The 23,928-nt window shown below is 45.3% G+C and overlaps 1 protein-coding gene across 5 annotated transcripts in view; it reads right to left on the bottom strand.

Moving 5' to 3' along the window:
* HIVEP1 (HIVEP zinc finger 1) overlaps window positions 1-20,428 on the bottom strand; it is a 142,387-nt gene extending 121,959 nt beyond the window's left edge. For 2 of the 5 annotated variants that reach the window (XM_082730186.1, XM_082730190.1), the window contains exons 1-2: window positions 20,266-20,428; window positions 13,351-13,494 (exon numbers count right to left, since the gene is read on the bottom strand). In XM_082730186.1, the coding sequence (XP_082586312.1) occupies window positions 13,351-13,390 (40 nt within the window). In that variant the 5' untranslated portion in view covers window positions 13,391-13,494; window positions 20,266-20,428. Of the gene's footprint in view, window positions 1-13,350; window positions 13,495-16,257; window positions 16,436-16,508; window positions 16,925-17,028; window positions 17,427-20,265 lie in introns of those variants that run through there. The other 3 variants (XM_082730187.1, XM_082730188.1, XM_082730189.1) reach the window with 3 other exon arrangements.
* Between the last annotated feature and the right edge of the window lie 3,500 nt (window positions 20,429-23,928).

Genomic DNA, 23,928 nt, shown 5'->3' with positions numbered 1-23,928 from the left:
GGGCAGAGCTGTTGGAACTCCACAGTGTGTCCAACCCATCCAAGCAGGGGCTACAGAAGTCCAGGCAGAGGCTTCCAAAGTGGCCCTCTGTTTTCGCCTCCGTTTGTGACCACTATGGCTCTGCTCTTCACTGAGGAAAGTCACATCTTAACATACTAAATGTCATACAGTTTCTGAGCCACATGCTAACACTGGCAGGTGCCACATTAACAAGGCTAATGTTCTAATGTGTCTGTGGAGAATCAGCATTGCTTCTCTTTTTTTTTTTTAAAGGTTTTATTTATTTGAAAGAGAGACAGAGAGCATGAGTGTGGGGAGGGTAGAGGAAAAGGGAGAAGCAGACTCCCCGCTGAGCAGGGAACGCAAGGCAGGGCTTCATCCCAGGACCCTGGGATCATGACCTAAGCGGAAGGTAGACACTTAACAGACTGAGCCACCCAGGTGTCCCGAATCAGCATTGTTTTCAAAAGCATTTCTCAAACTATTCAAATAATTACTATGAACTCAACCAAGTCCATCCTTACATAAAGTATTTAAACTTAAGCAAAATAAAGTAAAACTAAACAGAACATAAAAGTATCTTCTCTACCCACTGTCATTCCACCACCCCAAAACCACCAGAAATAATTACTTGGAGATTAAAGATGGTGGCATAGGTAATATGAAAATTCGGACATTCAGAAATGCAATCAAGTTCTCTGAAACCGAAGTGCAAACTGCTGGCCCTAATGTGTCAATAACAGTGATGCAGATAACAGGTCTCATTCTTGGCACCTCACTCTCAAGTGGTGGGACTGCCTCCCAGGCCCCATTTTTCTGAGGAACAATCCTTCACAACAGGTTTGGTGGCTTTGCCCACAGCATTGGGAATTGTGCTTATGATATTATTCTACCACTGTGAGTTAAATATAGAGGTGACTAAGGGACACAGTACAATTGGAAGAAGGACAGTGCTCTAACAGAATGGCCCCCTGACAACCCAAGCCTTTTGAGTGGAGACACATGATCTGGTATCAGAACATCAAGAACAATTAAATCTTTCTGTCAAGACCAACTGAACCTCTAAGGCTTTCCCTTCACCTCAGGACCAAATGAATGTGAATTCCCTTATCATGCCTGGCAGGAAGCAGGCCCTCAAACAGACCCTCTGAGATCCCCTATAATTCATTCCTATGGTCCTCTAAAGATAGATGGAACATTCTTCCTCATTCCCAAACATAAAGGGGTTTCTAAATAAGTAAGCCAATTCCCCTCTATTCCATAGACAAGGATCAGCAAACTGTGTAAAAGGCTAGACAGCAAATATTCTAGGCTTTCTGAGCCATTTCCAACTCCTGCTTTAGCAGGAAAGCAGGCACAGGCATATATAAATGAGTAGGCATGGCCGAGTTCCAATAAAACTGTGTTTATAAAAACAGGTGAAAGACTGGATTTGACCATTAGATTGCGGTTTGCTGACGCTTGCCTTAGAATAACCACCATTTAGAGCTAAAAAGAAAATTCCAGGTCAACATCACCCTACCCCCAACTCCATGTTGTTCTCATGGAAGAAACTTAATTTGAGTTATTTGCTCAAGGTCATATATGATTCTTTTGCTAGTTTGTTCATCTGTAGGAAGATGAATTTCTGAAATACAGACAGACAGAAACAGACTGTCTCATTCTTTGAACCTACCATCCTTTTCCTGGAGAGCAACAAATCATACTGACCCTAGGTGGAGGTGTTCTTTTTTTTTAGAATATACTATATTTTTTAGAACAGTTTTAGGTTCATAACAAAATTGGGGCGACTGTAGCGATATTTCTCATATAGCCCTCTCCTCCACACATGCATGGCCTCTCTTACTATCAGCATCTCCCACCAGAGCCACAGACTGGGTTATAATTGATGAGCCTATGTGGACACATCATCACTCAGAGTCCACAGTTTACGTTCCCTCTTGGGGCTATCATTCTATAGATTTGGACAAATGTACAATGACATGTACCCACCATTACAGTGTCATACAGTGTAGTTTCACTGCTCCAAAAATCCTCTTGTGGGGAGGTTGTCTTTAAATTTCTAAGTATTAGGGCACCTGGGTGGTGTAGTCGGTTAAGCGTCTGACTCTTGGTCACGGCTCAGGTAGTGATCTCGCTACCTGGATCATGAGATCCAGCCCCACGTCAGGCTCCATGCTTGGCTCGGAGTCTGCTTCGGATTCTCTGTCCCTCTCCTTCTGCCCCTCCCAGCCGTGCATGCATGCACTCTCTCAAAATAAGTAAATAAATCTTTAAATTTCAAAGTACTGTTAAGGTAGCCTCTAGCCTCTGACCTTTTATAAACACTCAACTTACTAGACAACTCAACTCGGTGATTTTATAATTATTGTAAATATAAACTACACATGTCAAATCTACAAAGTTTCCTTTATTTTTCTTCCTTAAAGTTTGAAGCTCATTGAGAAATCCACTCTAATCAAGCAACCGAGACCAACAACCACTCCTGTAAGATTTTCTCCCCATTCTATCTTCCGGAAAAGTCTCAAAACAACTTATTTCCTCTACTGATCTATCCTTCCTTTCTTTAAAAGCTCATCTCAAATCTCTGCTTCATTCAGGTTTTAATTCAGAAAAAAGTTAACTCCTTTAAGAAGTATTTTCTGATTGATTTATCTCAACCAGTTTGTTTTTGCTTCATTTTCCCTTTGAGAGCTGCAATGTTCCATATTAATCTTAAATTTGTTGCTTTATACTGCCCTTAGATCTTTTTCATACATTTGGAGACATATTAGATGAAAAGCCCTCAGAAGGCTAGGTGTGAGGGTTTTATTTCTAAGCATAGCATACTAAGCATCCTCACTGTGGAATTAAAAGGAAAACAGATAAAATCTCCCTTTCATTCTTTCATTTGCCCTTCATATACATCTACAATCTTAGAAGAGTCCAAACAGATCTAAAATAGTACGCTTTTCCTATATTCTTCTCTACTTACTTATGAGGAAAAATTATAAAATGTTTTCATCTATATTTTACTTAGAATTTTAATATTTTCACATTGGTTTTCCCAGAAATAGCTTTCAAGCATTTATGTCTAAAATTTCAACTGTTAGGTTGAGCCTTCCATTTAAATACTGCCATTCTTCTTAAAAACAGAAATACCATATGATCCAGTAATTCACTACTGGGTACTTACCCAAAGAAAACAAAAACAGTAATTCGAAAAGATACAGATACCCCTGTGTTTGTTGCAGGATTATTTACAATAGCCAAGATATGAAAGCAATCCAAGTGTCCACTCACAGAAGAATAAAGATATGATATACATATACAACAGAATATTACTCAACCATAAAAAAAGAATGAAATCTTGCCATTTATAACAACATGGATTGATTTGGGGTGTATCATGCTGGGGTGAAATTAGATACAAAAAGACAAATACCGTATGATTTCACTTATACGTGGAATCTAAAAAACAAAACAAATAAAAAGCAGAAACTAATCCATAAACACAGAGAACAAACTGGTGGTCGCCAGAGGGGAGGTGCATGGGGGGATGGGCAAAACAGGTGAAGAGGATTAAGAGGCACAAGTTTCTTATAAAAGAAGTCAGAGGGGCGCCTGGGTGGCTCAGTGGGTTAAAGCCTCTGCCTTCGGCTCAGGTCATGATCCCAGGGTCCTGGGATCGAGCCCCGCATTGGGCTCTCTGCTCAGCGGGGAGCCTGCTTATCCTTCTCTCTCTGCCTGCCTCTCTGCCTACTTGTGACCTCTATCTGTCAAATAAATAAATAAAAATAAAATCTTTAAAAAAAAAAAAAAAAAGAAGTCACAGAGATGGAAAGTATAGCATAGAAAATATGGGCAACAATACCGTAGTAACGTCGTCTGGTGACAGACGGGGACTACACTTATCAAGGCTGAACACAGCTATGTCTAGAACTGTCAAATCGCTATGTTGAGCACCTGAAAGTAATATAACATTGTATGTCAACTACATTTCAAAGATAAATCCTTAAAATAAAAAATTAATTATAAAAAATAAACACTGCCATTTTCCATTTCAAGCAAGATATCTCTACTTCCAACTCCATGTTACTAAGTAAATAAGTAAGCAAACATCCTTGACGGATACCCATTCTCTCTCTCGAAGAGCTTGGAAATTTCTGTTTGTAAACAGCAAATCCAGCTTGGAGTAATACAGACATCCACAGCTCGGAAATGAATTTAGCCAATTAGACATAAAGGGGGAAAAGAAAAGTCCTTCAAGTTCTGATCTTCTGAGTGACCTCGGCTCTACCTGCAGTGCTAGACAACTTTATTTTGTAACTGGGATGGAGAGCATCTGTCAGCTTGGACTAACCACAGAACTCTGCTATCGACACGGGCCAGTAGAAGCATGACAGTCAAGAAGAGGAAAGGTATTGGAGACTCCTGGCTGTGGGGCCCTGGACAGCCAGCAACTTCTCTGTGCTGCCTCCCCATGTCTACATCACGGAGGCAACAGCCCTGTCTCACTCAGCTGGAAGGATTACATGAACACAGACATGGAAAGCACGCTGAATGGAGCCTAGCACACAGACCTGTGGACAGATGAGCTCTTTTTAGCCTAAAAATGATAAAACACAACATCCCTCTTGCCACTAGCCCACAATGAAACATAACTGGAGGAAGCAGTATGATTTAAAAGAAAAAAGTTCCAAACACCCCTCCACAAATCTCTCCAATAAGATACAAACAAGCTGCTCAAATTGATTCACTTACACTTCTCTGGCCAATTTTCTCAACTGGAAAATGAGGAAGATGCACTGTCTTCCAAGGGCTGTCCTTCCCAGCTGTAGAATTTGCAGGATCCTCCTGGAGAGGCGTATGCGAAGCCAGCAAGACAGAGAACTCCCGGACACACACCTGGCACCGGTCAATACCACGTCCCAGGTCCCTGTGCTCTGTATCAGACCAGCTCATTTTTACCTCTTTTTAAACTATCAAACATGGCCCCAGTTGCATGCTTAATTTCTATTTGAATACTGCAATAGTAAGCAATTACATGCTGATGGTCCTTTTCTTCCCCAGCGAATTTTTTTTTTAAAGATTTTATTTATTTGACATAGAGAGAGGGCTATCACAAGCAGGCAGAGAAGCAGGCAGAGAGAGAGGGGGAAGCAGGCTCCCCGCCCGAGATCATGACCTGAGCCGAAGGCAGAGGCTTAACCCACTGAGTCACCCAGGCGCCCTCTTTTAAAGAATTGGGAAATAAGCACATATAACCACACTACCAAATGCAAAGCAATAAGGATGTTTGAGTAAATTCAGGCTCTAACCACACAGGCACACAGAAATATCAATGCACATAAATACCCAAGTACCATAAAAATCCAGCTTGGCATCAATTAGGCAGGAATAACTCTTGGACTACTTACTACGGGTCCACTTCACACTTAAAGGATGGCTCTTCTAGTTACTTACTTAACAGCCAACTAGTTAATGATCACTGTATTTTTTTTTAAAGTACTTTAACATGGCAGCACAGCCCTAGAATATTTTCTAGAACAAAATTCATCCTAGAAAATTTCTAAGAACCTTATATTTTAAGTTTATTTTAAAAAGTCATGACTGGGGGTGCCTGGGTGATTTGGTCAGTCAAGCGTCTGGCTTCGGCTCAGGTCATGATCCCGGGGTCCTGGGCTTAAGCCCTGCATTGGGCTCCCTGCTCAGTGGGGAGTTTACTTGTCCCTTTCCTTCTGACCCTCCCTGCCAACCCCCGTCCCTGCCCTGCCAATTCTTTCTCAAATTAAGATACAATCTTTAAAAAAAAAGAGTCCTGCCTGGCTGGCTCAGTTGATAGAGCAGCATCTCAGGGCTTTAAGTTTGAGACCTATGCTGGGTGTAAAGATTATTTAAATTTATTTTTTAAAAAGTCCAAATTAATGCAATGCTACCCCAAATAAAAGCCCCAAAATAAAAGCCTAATAGTCAACAAGGACTTCCTTCTGAAGAAAGACTTGAGTACTGAGAAGAAAGGACACTAATTGGTTACAAGGTTTTGCCGTGCAGTGTTTGGTGGCTGACAACATTATAAATATCAAGGGCTTTCTAAGAATACCTGAGCACTATTTGTAATTTTGGCACATTATTAATATGCAAAAGAGTTCTGTTAATATGTTTTAAAATAACAAATATAGGAATGAAAAGATAAGGCATTTGATTTATTCATAAAGTATTTTTTCAGATAACACAAGAACCAACTTTGTCCCAGACATGTTCAAATTTATTTGGGGTGCAGATTCTAAATGTGGCACTCAAAATACGTGTATGGATATAATAGGAGATTTTATATATATTATGTATTTTCCAATTCTATGATAAGATAAAATTATAGCTCATCAGAACATATTTTGTGCAAAGATGTTCTAAAATAAAACCATTACTCTGATTAATTATATTATTACACTTTTTATTTGCTTTTAAATAGAAAAAAGCATTTGGTTAATGTTAATAAGCATTCCGAAAGCAGCAAATATGCTCTCAATATGAGCTGAAAAATAATGATCTGAAAACAAATGGGAGGCTTGCTTTATGAAATCTACTCTCCTACTTTTATCCCAGTTGGACAAACTAACAGCCGCTTAAATGACAGCTGCTAATAGCTTCAATACCTTTCTTACCTTTATCATCAAAAACGTAACTGTGACTTAAGCTATTTACGTATTTCCTTCCTAGCTGCAATCATCTACCAAAAAAAATTGTTTCTAAGCCATGGGTTGTTTACCCTACAAGACTTCTGACTTCTCAAATCTTAAGGCTGTCTACATAGAACTGCTGACTTAACATTCAAACGTGAAAATCAATGTGCATGAACACCTGGAATTCCATCTAAAAATCATCAAAATTAGGGGCCCCCGGGTGGCTTAAGATTAAGCATCTGCCTTTGGCTCAGGCAGTGAACCCGCAGTTGCAGGATCAAGTCCCAGGTCGGGCACCCTGCTCAGTGGGGAGTCGGCTTCTTCCTCTTCCTCTGTCCCTCCCCTGCTCCTTCTCTCTTGCTCACTCTCTCTCTCTCTCTCAAATAAAAGCTTAAAAAAATACACAAAAGTAAGAATTAAACAAATAAAAATCATCAAAATTAAACTTAATCTACTTACAAGCCCAATACGACCATCCCCACATAACAAGAAAGCACGAGATTTTCTTCATGACAGGTGACTGATACGAGAAGTCACTGGAGTGGGTCCCCACACTGCTAGCAAATTAAAATATTCACATTCATCAGATTATTCCTGAAAACCCACTGGGTTTCCAAGGTCCCACACGAGACGGGGGCACAGGGGACGGAGAGCGGTGCCGTCTTAGAACATAAACCAAGTGTGGGTTACGGTGCCTCACCTCCATCCTAGGAGATTGTGAACGTGGAAGGCTTCTAAAAGCAGTTCCATTACAACAGAGCGGAAGACTTGACAATCAGTTTCCCGAGAACTAGATTCAAAACACAAGGTAAGGTTTGAATCTGTGCTGAGGCACGGACTGAGGAGGCAGCACTCTGGGTGATAACTGTACTTCCCAAACTCTTTCCTACAGCGATGGCTCTCTTCCACATCCCCATCCCCAGCCGTGGACCACCAGGACCGTAAGACGTATGGCTGACTCACGCCGCGCACATTGGAGCAACATCACACCCCTCCTGGGTGGCCTCTGTTTGCAAAGCACATGCAACCCAAGAGTTCGGCACAAACCAGTTTTTTAGAGAAAGTGATGCTGAGTGTTCACCTGGTGTCAGGCATCGTGCTAAATGTTGCGGTGTTACCTAATCTTCACACACTCTCCCTGCTTTGCAGAGGAGGAACTGACACTTGCTGCTTGCCCAAGGCCACATAGCTAGCCGGTGATAACCTGAGGCCAGACACTTTACCCATTACGTTAATTAAATGTACCAAAGAGATAAACTTGAGGACTCCCAGAACAAAAACGAATGTAAAACAAAAGTTAATAAATAACAACTTGGTTCAGGCGATGAAAATTTCACATTGTAACAGGTTTTTTTAATCAGAGGCCATCAAATATCACAAGAAGCATTTGCGCATCAAGGTTCAGAAGTGTATACACATTTGGAGAGCACGAATCGTCTTTAACTGTCTTGTTTGCTAAATAGCTAATGCAAATACGTTTTTGTTGAACACGGATGGGTGACTAAAACACGCTCATATGACATTCAAGTCATACCCGGCTAGGAAGATCTACAGAATGACAACAACGCAGTATTAGAAGCCCGGGAAGGAACCTGGAGACAGAGGGAGTGGAGGTCCACCATGTACGCTGGGGGGCACAGCGGCAGGGGAGAAGGTAGGAGATGGGGAGGGGCTCAAAAATGAAGAGAAATCTGCTTCGGCAAAGACAACTCCTGCGCAGAATAAGAAAACAGAGTGGAAATGAGAAGGGGAAAGAAATACTTCCCAGAAAGAAGAACAAGCACTAAAATGGGTCTAGATGCTGAGCTCTTGAAATGTCAGATTATTCACCAGATACACAGGAGAACGAGAAGGCCCAATTGTGTCCGAGCCATACTCAGGACCTTGGACTTCACCTTCCACGATGATGGGCAGCCAGAGACCCCACGTGTGGACCTCACCCTTTACTTCTCACGTTATAATAAAGCAGTGTGTTCAGAGCCGAACACACTCAACCAATAAAAATGAAAAACAGCCACACCGAAATTCCCCAAATATGTTTTGCTAAAGGTTAAAAAAAAATTCACCGTTTTGCAAAAGGTTAACACTTGGTATTTTCTACACTGACTTCCAATCTTGTACTTTAAATACATCAGTCTTTGAAACTCTTAAGCCCAAACTCAACTTAAAAAATGTTCTTTCTTCCCCAAAGTTTTGAAAACACATTCACAACGATGACCGGCATAAGAGAAAAACCGCCCTTTCTCTTAAGAGGACTGACATGGAACCCCAGCAAGTCCCTGTTTCCTGTATCAGGATTACCGGAGTCCAAGCAAAGGCCAGGGAAGGCGGGGGAGATGGCTGATCAGAAATGAATGAATGCTGGTGAAGGGGAACCTGCCTGGCTGGGACATTCATCAAGACCACACATGGGAGCCCCAGCTCCAGAGTCGGCTACAGAGTGGCCACGAGCCCCACTCCAGGGAACCTACCACAAGATAAAAAGCCTTGCTTTCTTGCTTTTGAACACCAAGTGTTTCCCTCAAGCTCTTCAAAAATTCTCATTCACCCTCACCAAGGATAAGTCAGTCAGGAGGGGCTCCTGGGTAGCTCAGTCGGTTAAGCGTCCAACTCTTGATTTCAGCTCAGGTCATGATCTCGGGGTCCTGCGTCCGGCTCTGTGCTCCACGTGGAGTCTGCTTGCCACTCTCCCTCTGCTCCTCCCCCAACTCTCTAGCTCTCTCTAAAATAAATAAATAAAATCTTAAAAAAAAAAAAAAAAAAGGCTAGGTCAGTGCTAAACTCTCCCCATCTGCTTCATGCAGACAAGCACCAAAGACAAAGGTTCTATCTGGCTTATCGGGCCAAGGGTAGACACTAGAATTCAACAAACCCCACTCCTACAATCTGTACAGATTCCCATCGTTCTAACTCTGTCTCAGTTTTGTCCCAAATCCATATCTTACCCTTAACATATCTGTTCTCATACTTTTCTCTAAAGAACCTGTAACAGCAAAGAACTGTAAATTCCACCACCTACAGGAGCCTTGTGTGCGGGCCTCGTTTAAACCCATACAAATCTTGTATAGTCATATATGACCTGTATGATATTTTAATACATGAATACACACATGAGTGTATACGTATTTTCCCCAAAATAAAACTTACTTACATTCCAGAAAGTTAGAATAGAATTACCCTACGGCTTTGCATAGCCTTAGGACTACACCAGCACCAGCTGAAGAAAAGAATAAATCAAAGAAAACTTATATTTTAAGAGTTAAAACTGCCATGAAAACATAATGAACATATAATCTGAGTTTTAAGTATATATCTTTTATTACTGACTTAAAGACCAAACACAAGACAAGTATTTCACAGACTGTTTTTGACAGACACCTAGAAAGAAGCAATGCACTTAAAGTAGTTCGAGCAACGTGCTTGCCAGAGCAAGGTGGGCTGTGACTGGCTTTCTGGTCTTCTGATCCTCTCTCCCCACTTCATAGCTAACTTATGTGTCAGGTCTTCTGTAAGTCAAAGCAGCGGGTGACAGGTAAGGCGAAAAAACATGGTATTTCAACGGTCACAGTGAGACACAAACTAAATGCTAAACAATTCATTTTACTAGCTAATGTTTACTTACTTACTTTTTTTTTTTTTTTTTAACCAGCAAAATCAGTTTCTTCAGGAATAACAGGAATTGCAATTCAGAACGTATCTTCTTACTTTATCTGCCAATCTGTGCCGAGATACAGTCCTCAAATACATTTTTAGAAGAGAAGTGGAAATTCTAGAAGTATTACACCTTTAGCACTTTCTTGCCTTTGTGCCTCTGTTTACTGGGGTTTCCCGGGCAAGAACAGCCTCACCCTCATCCCTCTCTGCTGAGTAAGCTCACTGGCTCAGATTCACGGCCTCGCCTACAAAGAGCTGCCCAAGCCCCCAGTCCATCTGCACCCCACCCCCACCCCACCCCTGGACCCCAGTCTGCAGGTCCCACTGAGGAGGTGGCTTCTGCAGTTTGTCTTGTGGTAATCTACTCTGATCTACTCTTCAGTGTCTGAGTCATCACTGCCTTAGTGAAGCAGCTCTGAAACTCCCAATGAGGGGCCAGAACAGAACTTCCTTCAAATTCTTTTAGAAAACTTTAAAAACATCTGAATTTCGGAAAAGAAGCCAGCTTTCCTATTCAAAGTTTCAGCTCTGCATATTAAATTTAGACTCCGATTTGGTGGGCCCCCAGGACCTGATTTCTAATTGTCTCACCCCAGTCTCCTACCTCTTCCTCCCCCCGAACAGAACAGTGTACGCTCTGGTAATGAAGAACTCCAACTGGCTTGGACTTCCCATGTCACTTCATAAGCTCCTACCCCAGGATGACACGCACTCACCCTGTCTTATCAGTTTTGTGCATAATTTCTCGGCCCTAAGAACCCACTTCAGATGGTACCTTTGCTTCTCTTCCCTTCCCATGCCGCCCAACACCAAACTGCCCCCCAACCACGATCAGGACATAGTATGAGGTCCCGCCTCTGAGGAAGGTCCATACCCCGTTCCTCCCTTACGACACGGGCAAAGGCGCATGTGTACCCTCCTCCCCTCCTCAACCCCATGCTCTTTCATGGTCTGGGCTTGAGGATCATTTTATCCCTGCCTCCTCAAACAGTGCAACAGGAACAGTTCAACCACTACCCAGTGGGTTGTACATTAGGTACAGAAAGGAAGATAGTCTGTGGCCTAACATCTGCATTTCTCTGGATGGCCGTGTGATCTAGAATATTACAAAGTACAAGCACACCTTGTTTATTGTGCCCTGTTTTGTTGCGCTCTACAGACGCTGTCTTTTACAAATTGGAGTTGTTTCTGGCAACCCTGGGTTTAGCAGGTCCAACAGCACTTGCTCACTTCATGTCTCTGTGTCACATTTTGGTAATTCTCACAATTCTTCAAGCTTTTTCGTTGTTGTATTTGCTACGATGACCTGTGATCAGTGATTACAACCTGCTGAAAGCCCAGATGATGACTAGCATTTTTCCAGCAGGAAGTATTTTTTAATTCAAGTATGTACATTTTAAAAAACAATGCGATCGCACACTTCAGAGTCCACAGCAGAGTGTAAACATAACCTTTATATTAACTGAGAAACCCAAAAATTCATTTGATTCACTCTATCATGATATTTGGTTTATGGCAGTGTTCGGGAATAGAACCCACTATACCTCCAAGGTACACCTGTATACGTTTTAAATATGAAAAATGTTTACTATTTATCACCTAATGAACAATACTTTAAGATCCATCACATACTCATTTCAACAAATATCTGGGCTCCTATTAGCCACCAGGACCTGTGCTGGGCTAAGGCGACTACCAGCCCAAGTCTACCTTGGTGTACCCTCTTTAGACAGATGAATTAGAGAAGCGGGGCCCAGGACTCTAGATGTCAACCTCAGCTGGTACCTCGAGTGTGAAGGCTTTGCCTCTAAGAGTAAATAAGAGAAAGTAACTACTTGTGGGAGCTCAAGTTCTAGTGAGAAAGACAGACAAATACATGGTCAACTCCTAAAATTATCTGTAGGACTCAGGAAAATCAGACTTCAGCACACAAGACTTCACGTTCTCTATCTAAATCCTCACCTCATTGAACACTGGTACCATCAATTTGAACTTGGTCCGAGGCAGCCACCTATCATCATCATCAATTTGAACTTGGTCCGAGGCAGCCACCTAGGCCAGTAGAGCGTTCCAGTACTCTTCCAAATAGGAAACACACCATTCCAGATTCAAGGAGGTCACAAAATTGACCATGTTTCCAATGATCATCCCACAGTGACTGGTCAAACTTATTTCACAAAGGAACATCTCCCAATTAATCTGTTTGATCTTTATTTTTTTTTACCTTGCAGGTGCCTGAAAATTTTTTTCTGTAATAGTAAATACGTCATAAGCTATTTCAACCCTGTTGGGGTTTATATTTGCTGTAACGGTTCCTTGTTTCACACTCCTATACCCTTATCTACTAAAATGGAATATGAAAGATAATTGTTCCTCCCAGTTGATACAACACATTAGAATAACATACATCTTTCAAAACAATTAACTAAAATAAGCTTACTCTCCTAAAATTAAAATCTCTCTTCACCGTAAAGGAGCAACACGCATTTTCCATCTTTGCATGAAATGTACATAGCATGTGTAATTTTGACTGATTGCTTCCTTATGAAAAACAGGTCATGTTGCCCCGAGTTCTGCAAATAATGGCCTGAGTTAATGTCAACTACAACTCTCTTCACTTCTTGATAATCTAACATATGCAGTCGTACAGAAATAAATCTCAAAAGTAGTATGGGGGAGGGGTTAAAAAATCATATTGGTAAAGAACATCCAGCTACTCATTTCAGATTCCTCCAGGCAAAAGCTGTCTCTGTTAAGAGAAAGTAAATCTCTCACTTTCACACTCACAATAATGGTTGGGAAGGCGCTATAATTTTGTCAAATGCGATTCATTCATTCAACAAATATTTATGAAACATTTTCTGAGAGACGGGAATTATGCAGAAGACTGGAAGTGAACAAGGAAAACGGAGCCCTCCGCGGGCTCCCTGCAGACCAGGGTCAACATTCAGCAAGCTGCCATTCCTGTTACCCAAGAAGTACTTTACTGTAGGATTTCCCGTAAACCTTATTTCTGTTTCATGCAGATCCTTACCTCTTAGATTTCTGGGATGAATCTGTTTAGTTCGAGGCATCTTCTTTGATTCAGGGGCCCCTTTTTCTTCTTAGAAACTGTAGGAAGAGCAGGTCACGAAAAGGTAGCTCCATTAAACTCAACATCCATCAATTAATTCATGTGCTAAAAAAGAAAAAAAAAATCACACTTTATTACCTTCAAAGGAAAAATACACTTCAAAAGTCATGGTTAGAGTCCAGCACTCACCTAAACCCAATGGAAGATAACCAAGCCAGAGACACTTGCAAAAACTTACTTACTAACTTTTAATTAACTGTAGGATATCTCATTTTGCTACTCTCTGGGCTTTCTCACTAAGAAAACAAAAAAATCACTGTACTTTTATCAAAGAAGAGTGAAAAGATTCACTCCATGGTGTTTTACAGTGATATCACAGGATACAATTAAAGTATAGCATGAGACTATAAAAGGGCTGTGCTACATGTAATGTGGCTCCTGGTTCATCAAGCTCTTTGGGAACAAGGACCATGTCTCATTCATCTTATTTTACTGAATTAATTCAGTTAATATATGTGGTTGCTATTGGAACTGCTCCCCAATTTTTCTAGTATTTTCTTCTAGGCTTGTGCCAGGACTGTACTTTATGCTTCTCTGTGTTTAGCTACAATGTGTGACTAGTTCTGGCTAATGACCTATGAGTGGAGGAGGCATGCACCGTTTCCAGACTATACCATTTAGTTAGCAAAGCAAAATCCTCCGGCGCTCTCTGTTCCCTTTGCAGTGGGACAGGCACTCTTCCAGACAATGAGTGTTGCAACACAGAGCTGTGCTCTTGCTAACCTACCATGATGACCCAGCGTAAACAAGAAAGAGACCTTTGTTGTTTTAAGTGGCTGAGGGTTGGGAATTGTTTTGTTACTGCAGCATCACCTGGTCTGTCCTGACTTATACATCCTAAACACAATGACCGGAAATGCAATATGCCAAAACAATAGTAATTCAAAACCTGATCATCCCTCTTCCCAAATCAGCCACCTGTCTCCTCTTCCATAAGATCGTCACAGATCCTAGAGCTAAAACTTTAGTTCTGATTTCCTGGAATAAAGCTGATGATATTAAGGGGGAAATTATGTTTCACCACTAAGCAAAGCACAACAATGGGTAGCAATGCTTTGTTTAAAACTTGTCATACCCAGTACTGTAGAAGAAACAAGAGAATACTTACTGAGCCCCTGCAGGGTGCCTCTGTACTTTCTACACATTACCTAATTCGGTCTTAATAATAACTGGTTAGATAGCTATCATTTACCTACTTTCCAGATAAGAAGATGAGTTGGGGAGAGGTTGACTAACCTGCCCATGGTCAGCATCTAAACAATGTGGCACACATGACTCAGTCTCAGTGCTCACTTCCTCAACAGAGATAATAAGTATTCCATGGAATAGGGTCAAGAGGCTGTAGAGCCCAAGTCATGACTATATATTTTGGTGTCAAACTGTACTGGATACAAAGCCAGGCTCTATCCCCTTACTGTGTGGCCTGGTTAAGGTACTTAACCTCTCTGAAGATCAGATTTCCCAAGTGTGAAACTAGGAAATATTATCCACCTCACAGGGCTGTTGTAAGGTCTAAACTAAACAATGTGGATGTCCACTGCCTGGCACACAAAACTACTCAAATATTAATTCTCCTTAAGAAAGCCTATATGGGAAAGGCTAGATCTGATATTCCTGTATAAGGTTTTAGAAATTTATGATTTCATTATAACAAAGAAGAAACAAAAGTAAAGGTTACAATTAGTACTTCAGTATTTTACCCCTAATAAGGCTATATGTGGGCACTGCACAAAATTATTTGCAATTTTTTTAACTGCACAGAGAAGAATAAGAAATACGATGGCCAAATACTATATACTTTATCTAGGACCATGCTAAGTGATCTATAAGACATGGTTCCTCAACTCCCTGCATGAAAGACATCCACCCTCCGATTCACGAAGCTTGATTCAATAGAGAATTCGGAGACATTAGGGCCAAATAAATTGTATGACTGCTTAACTACATTCCTTGTTAAACTTAAAGCTTTTAAATGGTCACGATATTTGGAAGTTTTTAAAGCGTAAACTCCGAATGTAATATAATCACGTGATCCCGTATCGAGAGCATAAATATAAAATACGCAAATTCCCAATCAGTAACAGCTCCCTGCTACCCCGCTCCCTGCCTACCCACTGCCCCTAGCTGTCCATCCCATGTTTAAATCCTTGTGGGGGGAAGTGAGTACATGCAAAGACAGCGGCACTAGAGCGACTAGGACGAGTAATAAACCATTCCTTTACAGGAAAAAAATAAATACTACATGGAGCAAAAACATGACACGATCAAAAAGCGTAAAGACAGTTGCAAGGAGAAAAAACATGAATGAATGTGGAGGGCGGAGCCTGGGAAAACCCCTCTGCAACGCTGCACTGAACAAAGCGCTTCGCATGCCAGGAGGAGGGGGAATGGAAGTGCCAGCTCAGGAAGGAGCCCGGAGTGGATGCGGAGAGCATGAGGAGGAGGAGGAGGACGGGATGAGGCGAGCGCGGCAGCCCTGAGACTCCTCCTCGCCGCCGGCTCCGCCACCGCCCCCTCCCCTCTCCAGCAGCAACTCCTTCCCCAGCCCGACCCCAAGGCGAGCCGGAGCCGACCCGCGCCCAAACCCACCGCCCGCTTCTCAACTGCTGCAGGCGCGTACTCCCAACCCGGAAAGAAACTACCCAGGTGGCTGGGAGTAAACAGGCACTTAGAGCAAAGAACGAAAGGAAAAGAAAGCCACAAAGCCGGGAGGTTGGGAAGCCGAGGCCTGGTCTCCCTCACCCCCCACCCTCTTGCAAAATGCGTCTGCGGCTGGAACGCGGGTGGGGAGGCTGGGTCCCTCCGTACCTGCTCGCCTCGCAAGACCGCAGCTCGGGCCGCTCGCGCGCGGCGAGGGCGCCCAGAAGTGGCAAGTGTCTCCCGCACGCAGCCATCCCCTCTGCAAGGTCGGCGGTTGCACACACACGCACACACACACACACACGCGCCCGCACGCCCCCCGCCCGCGGAGGGGGAACTGGTCCTGCCCCCCTCCCCGGTACCCTCCCCCCTGCCGCCCTCCCAGCTGCAGCGCCCCCGCCGCGGAGCCCGCGCCGAACCTGCTGCCAGGACGCCCGGCGGAGCCGCTGCCGCTGCAGCCGGCCCAGGAGCTGCGCTGCTGATGGCGGCGGCCGCAGCTCGGAATCTCCGCGACCCCCGCGCGGTGGTGGCGGCGGCGGCGGCGGCGGCGCCCGGGATCCCTCCTTCACTTGACAACCCCAAACACAAACATAGCCTCCTCCCGCTGCTGCTCCCGGCCCCCAGGCTCCGTCCCCCTCCCCGCCGCCGCCGCCGCCGCCCCAGTAGCAGCCACACAAGAGGCCGGCGACTGGCACTCACACCACCCAGCGCTGAAATATTAAACAGGGGAGCCGGCCGGGGGGCGGGGGGGAAGTGCGGGGCGCGCGGGCGGGGGCCGCAGGCGCCGGGCGGGGGAGGCGGCCGCGCTCGCCGGCGCCCCGGGCCGCGGCATGACCGCCGCCGCCGGGGAGGGGGCGGCGGGGGGCCGGGCGGCGAGGCGGGGCGAGCGGCCCCCGGGACAGTGGGGCCCGGGGCGCGGAGGGCAGGCGCGGGCTTTACCTCTCCCCGGGGCAGAGTAGGGCACGTTTAGCGTCTTTAGGGGCGACGGGAGGAGCGCTGGCCGAGCGGCGCGGGGGAGGGAGGGCGAAGGTCCGAGGCTTTCCCGCGGGTGGGCGGGGCGGCAGGGGATCCCCGGGGGCGGGAGGCGGGGAGGCCGCGAGCTGCGCCGCGCGGGCGGGGGAGGGGGCGTCCCCCAGCGGGGGCTCGGCGGGGGAGGGGCGGGGGGGGTTCGCCGCCGCCGGCTCGGAGGCCCAAGTGGACAGGCGCGGCCGGCACCGCGGCTCAGGGTGGGGACGGGTTGGGTGCCCCGGTCGGGGCTCGCGTGGAGCCCGGAGCCCCGGGTGTCCCCCGCGGGGCGGACCCCGGGCCGCGCCTCCCCCTCCGCTACCCGCCCCGCGGCTCCGCCCCGCCCGGCCGCCGCAGGGACAAGAGTGGGGGGGCGGGAGGAGGCGGTGGCGCGGCCCGAGGGGGGGAGGGGCGGGGTTAGGGACGCGAGGGGCGGGAGCCCGGGGTCGCGCCGGCTCGGGGACTGGCGCCCGGCGGGGGCGGAGGGGCGGGCCCACCCGGTCACGCGGCCCGGGGAAGGCCTGGCCGGGTCGCGCAGTTGGGGGCGGTTGGTCCGGGAAGAGGGGCGGGGACGGGCGGGGCGGTAGTTTCTCTTTACCGTCTCTTTACTTTCTAAAGCAGGATGTGGGCCGGGCCGGTGACGTCATGGGGTCTCCCAGTCCCGCCCCCCGCCCGGGCCGAATGGGGGAGGGTAAAGGAGAAGGGAGGGCGACGGGGGGGGACCCCAAGGGGGTTTCCTCAGCAACGCGTTGAGGGAAGGGGAAAGTCATTGTGAAACTTGAAACTCATTAACTTTGAAAAACAACTTAAAAAAAAAACCTGGGAGGGGGGCGGGGTGTTGGTTTGGAGGGTGGAAGGGGACATATTATTAACCCTGAACTGAAACCACTTCTTGGTGGCGGATGTTCTATTAAAAGACTGAGGGAAGCCAAGGTTATTCCAGAGGCCGCTCCAAAGCCCGCTGGTGATTCCCAGAGCCAGGGCTGCGAGCGCGTTAACCCTTGCCTGTCCGCCTGACAGCTTGGGGCAGGGAGGGGAGGGGTCTTTGGGGTCGGAAAAGGAGGTGCGGGGCTGGGCAGCGGACCTGGCTCCTAGGGCGCCGAGAAGAGAAAGGGGGAAGAAGGAGTAATTATCATAAACCAGAGTTTGACCCTTGCTGCTAGAAAGCAGTAGAGGAAGCAAGGAGTGGTGATCTATGGAAATAAATCAGAAGGGGCTGGACTAGGGTAACGAAGGTTTTAGGGTTAGAACTACTAAAGAATGTTAGAAATCGGGGGCTCAGAAATTCACACATGTACACCTAAAGAAGCAGGCAAAAGTGACTGGTTTAAGGAGTCACGTTGAACTTGGGAGGAATAAAGCAAAACAAAAAATTTGATGCAGAAGAATTTCTCAGATTAAACCAAACTGCTTTCCCCTTTTAAGGAATAAAAATGCTAAACGACCGTACACCCACTACGCGGGCCATCTGTGCAAACTTGAATTGTTTTGTTCCCTGGGGCTTCCATAAAGACATCTAGGCTTTTCCTGCTACGGTTGACCCTGAAAATTACCCTGAGAAAATCCTACCTCTAGCTCACTGAGCTAAGAAAAGCTTAATGCACCAAAATGGGAATGATTAAAAATGTAATACTCAATAAAGGAGAGCTTGTAACCAAAAGAAAAGTCAGGAAAAGGGGTGGGGGGAATATACCTATTAAAAACTAACTTTGGTCATAAGAGCAAAGATCACCCAAGAACTGCCTAAATTTGAAATGATGTTGTTTATCATATACTTTACTTTCAACCTGTCAATGAAATAATGCAATCTTTAAATTTTCAATGTGATGTAATTATCTGGCTTTTGTAAAAGTAAATATTATTTAATGGATTGCAATCACAAAAAGTATGTAACATAACTTCCCAACTGGGCTTTTGAAAAACAGTAAACACTCATTTAAATGTTCAAGTATATCTAATCTGTTGGAGGATAAAGATTAAGGTAGTTTGATAATGATTAAGTCTGCCTGGTGTCACTTGCTAAATCAAAATGCTATCTGAATGAATATATCTTTACCCCAGTGGTTGATGAACAGAGCAAATGCACACTGTGAACACAATGTTTATATGGGATTCGGCATTGTTGTGAGCTTTCTAACAGATTAAGCATGCAATTTGGAGTTATAATAGATAATTTTGCCATTTCAGCTTGTTAGAGTTTTTTTCTTAAGTAGACGACTCACAACGTAACTTTCTTGAGTGGCAAATCAATATTAAACTTTCATTTGAAATATATGCAGCACGGAACAGTTTCCTATTTCCTAGTTTCGAATTTCCTAAACGCAATTTCTTTTCCTTAATTCTGCCTGCAGGTCTAACTTCCTATTTATGAGAACGCAAGGAAATCCAGCTAACCGGTAAAGTAGCTAGTTTCGACTTGTTTTGTGGCAAATTAAATACAGTTTCTCAAATGCTATCGGAATGTGGGGGAAGATATATATATATTAAACCATAAGATAAATGTGAATGGTGAACAGCAGTTTGAACTGTCAAAAATTCTGTTAACAATGGGGGAGGTGACCATACTGGGGGGTGGGGAGAAGAAGGGGGTTCCCAGGGCCCTTTTTCGCTCTAGCTGCATCCTTATCGGCCCTGTGAACGCTTTGGAGCCCCCCTCGGGGCGCAGCGTTCAAGTAAGGGCAGTGTCATGGCAGGGCTCGGTACACATTTTCGTTGCTCAGAAGTTTGGGGAAAACACTAGCCCACCCTGGGGCTTCGTGGCGGGGCCCGGCCGTCCCGGCGCGACCACCGGGCTCCGAGCCGCCAGCGCCGTCCGCGTGTCCCTAGCCCCGGTTCCCACGCGGCCGCCCGGCCCGGCCCCGCTCGGGCTCCCCCCTGGCGCGGCCCCGCGGCCCCGGCCCTCCGCCCTGCGCGCGGCCCGGCAGCGCCGCCGCCACGCGGAGATCCCGGAGGTTCCTCCCTGCCGGCCGCCGGGTCACGCCGCCGCCCGTCCCTCCCCTCCGCCCTCCGCCCTCCGCGCGCGCCGGGCTTTCCCGGCCACCGGCCGAATCCCCTCCTCCTCGGGGCGACCTCGGCGACAAAACCTTCCCCAGCTCGCTCTGCCAACTCTGCCCCCACGCCCAGGTTGCCGCCGAGCCAGACGCCAGACAAAAGAACCGAGAGAAAACTTACCCGAACTGCAACGCAAAAGTCTGATCCAAAGCTTCCTGGCTTTAACTTTTAATTTTAAAAACAACAAAAGCAGAAACCAAAAGCCTCCTAGGTTGGAAGTGGGCGTGAGAGGAAATGCTAGGGGGAGGCGCTTCATTCCCTCGGCTGCTCTGCCCCCCCCCCTTTTCTGGCCCCTGCCTGGGGCTTTGATGTTATCTGGTGCTCCGCCTATGTTGGTTTATACCGTGGGCTCTGGGCCGAGAATGATATACAGATATTTGGCACTTTACGTGCTGGTTTGAAGAGAGGGAAGCAGGTGGTCACGGTAAAGGATTTCCACTTCTTTCCCCCCCCCCCCATCCCCCGCAGTGAGAAAGAACCATTTGCCCCGGGCTGTCCTTTGTTACCTGGACCGAAATGAACAATCCACCAATCCAGAGATCCTGGAGAGCTGGACCATGTGGTATCATCTGTTAGACACACACACACACACAGGCCTTCTAAATCAGATTCATTTCCCCTCCCCTCTTAGCACAAACTTAGAACAAGGTGGCATTGTATGGTTTCGGAGGCTTTGTTTGCTTTTTAGATCTGTTTTGAAAGTAAATAGTATTTCCCTTCTGAGATGAACCTGTAGCCTTGAAGCCACAAGGATATACCTCTGAAGAGAAGAATCTCCATAATAACATGCCTTTCGTGCCTATTTTTATAAATCAGAATATGCCCGCACCCTCCCCCTCACATTATGGAAAGGTTGTAACTGTTGATTTTATCTTAGTTAAGTGGACACTAGCAGAAACTGGATATATTTTCACATTAGATTAGCAGTCTCAGACCATCACAAACAAAGCAGTAACAAAGGATGGTTTGGGATTCATTCTTTCCTTATCTCTCTCTCTCTTTTTAACAGAAAAGTAATCAAAAAGGTTTGTCCTGTCTGCCATTCAGCTCTAACTGTTCATTCACTTTATGCTAACACCAACCTATGTTCAAGCCTTGCCCTCTGGGAGTTTACAAATTAATGGAGACAGGATAAACACATAGAAAAAAAAAATACCTAGAGGGAAAAAAGATACAAGAAGAAGCTTATAAACGGAGCCAATTAAAGTTATACAGAGTTATTTACATGCTTGCTGAGAGCTTTCTGGGTTGGGTGGAAGGCAGGATTATCAGAGAAAGTTCAATCCTGAAGGTGAGTTCTGGGTAGCGTTTTGAAGCAGAGAACGTTCTTGATTTGGCAATGGTATGAGAATCTCATGCCAGGCAAGGGGAATAGCTTGAAGGTTAGAGCAAGTGAACTGTGTGTGATGGTGTTGCTGGCTAGAGCCGGAAGTCACAACAAACGTGAAACAACTAGGCTGGCCCTCTAAGCATGGACTCCAAACCAGTACACTTTTGAGAAAGAAAGGGACGCTATTAATAACTATGCAGATGAGAGACTATAGCTCAACTGTCCTAGTAATGAGCTATGAAGACAGAATGGGGAGACAACAGATAACCCCAGAAAAGCCTTCTCTGGCATGGTTAGGAAGGAATTTGGACGTGATACTGCAGTTGGTAGTATCTCTTTGGAGATGTCTGGACTGAGACTGATCTTTTTAAGAAAAATCATGGTCATTGATGGAGTTCAGATCTGTCACTGTAGTATCTTTACCAGTAGAAGTACTAAAGTAGTATTTGTATGGACAGAAATTGCTGCAGTAGACTTGTAGCAGCAGCAATGGTAATGGTCTCAAGAGTGATGGTGCAAATAATTGACAGTTTTTGAGAATTTATGACTTGTCAGCCTTTCCTGTGTAAACTCATTTAATCCCCACTATAAACCCATACTGCAGATGAAGAGAAAGAGGCTTAGCATTGCCTAATAAGATCTCCCTACAGCCACAGAGCTGATAGATATGTGCTTGGAGCCCAGAGAATACTGAGAGGCTTAAAGCTTGGAGAGTATAGCTTGAGAAAAAAGTTACAATAGCTCTACCATGCTCTACATCTTTGGGGAAAGAAGAAAAAGAAATGAAAAAAAAAGTCCATATTTTTAAGTTTTGAGAAGCTTGTGGATTGTGTGATGAGAATGGGGAAGTCCTGTTGGTATGATGGTTGAAGGGGAGAAGAGACAATGACTAATTTTAACCGAGTCTACTTTTTATTATTATTATTATATTATTATTGTTAACATATAATGTATTATTTGTTTCAAGGGTACAGGTCTGTGAATCATCACGCTTGCACATTTCACAGCACTCACCATAGCACATACCCTCCCCAATGTTCATCATTTTTTTTTTAAGATTTATTTATTTATTTGACAGACAGAGATCAGAAGTAGGCAGAGAGAGGCAGACAGAGAGAGAGAAGAAAGCAGGCTCCCTGCTGAACAGAGAGCCCAATGCAGGGCTCTCTCCAGGACCCCGAGACCATGACCTGAACCGAAGGCAGAAACTTTAACCCACTGAGCCACCCAGGCGCCTTCCAGATCTGGGAGGAAATAGGCTTCTAAGGTTTGAGTGGCTCCATCTACAGTGTTACGTATAGCAGTCCCTGCCGAACAATACAATGTCATAGATTACAGCACTTCCCTGTTTCCAGAGCGTTCGATCATGGACAAAGTTGGACTATTTTGATTTCAGATAAGGTCGAATGCCAGTGCCTTTTTCTAGTGCTCCCCGTGTGCCACTCATGGACACTGTCTATGAAGAATGATTTTAGGAACTCCAAGTCTCCCTTCCATCAGTTACTTCTAGCCTGCCTCCAGCCCGTCAGCAGATAGTATACCAGATAATACTCAATACACTCTTCTATTATTTGGCATTGACTTAGGTGCTTTTAAATGAAGTTAGAGACCCAGGTTTCTTATAATAGGGCTTTCTTCCTGGCTTATAGCTAGCCAGCCAGCTGCCTCAGCCCTGTGTCTTCATGTGGCATTTCTTGGGAGTGTGTACATGGAGAGAGCCAGCAAACCTGCTAGTATCTCAGAAAGACCCTAATCCTGGGATCAGGGCCCCACCCTTATGATTTCATTTAACTTAATTGCCTCCCAAAGACCCTATTTCCAAATATAGTCACACTGAAAGTAGGGCTTTAACGTATGAATCTGGAGTGTGCGGGGAGGAACAATTCAGTCCACAGCAGACTTACATGGAAATGCAGAGTGAATCCATACAAACCTAGGAAGCCATCCTGTCAGCTTCTTGAAGATGAAATAAGTGACATGGACTTTGGGTTCATGCCCAAGTTCCAGTCAGAGAGGACACTGGTGACTGTGGGAAAAGTTGTGCTCATCTCTTCAAGTTCTAGTTCCTTCCTCATAGGGGTGAAGACGGGATTGAGTGAAACACTGGATGTAAAGCCTGGAACTAACAAAGAGCTCAGTGAACGTTGGCTACTGTTATAACTCTCGCTACTATTTTACTAATGCCGCTGCCTGGAAAAATCGGGAATTGGAAAACCTCTGAAGTAGACTGCAGCCTCCTCTGTCCAAGGGGAGACCCAACTGGGGCGTGCTTGATTTTATCATAGCCGCAGAGAGCCAAAGGCCTTCATGCTTGTCTCCACTTTCCAGGAAGAATGACGCCTAAATAACTCTTACAACATAGTAGTAGGGGCAGCTGGGTGGCTCAGTGGGTTAAAGCCTCTGCCTTTGGCTCAGGTTATGATCCCAGGGTGTTGGGATCGAGCCCCTCGTGT

This window comes from Mustela nivalis (assembly GCF_964662115.1).
Source record: "Mustela nivalis genome assembly, chromosome: 5".
Classification (NCBI taxonomy): domain Eukaryota; kingdom Metazoa; phylum Chordata; class Mammalia; order Carnivora; family Mustelidae; genus Mustela; species Mustela nivalis.
Note: the sequence above shows the minus strand (reverse complement) of the source record. Positions and strands in the feature narration are given on the sequence as shown.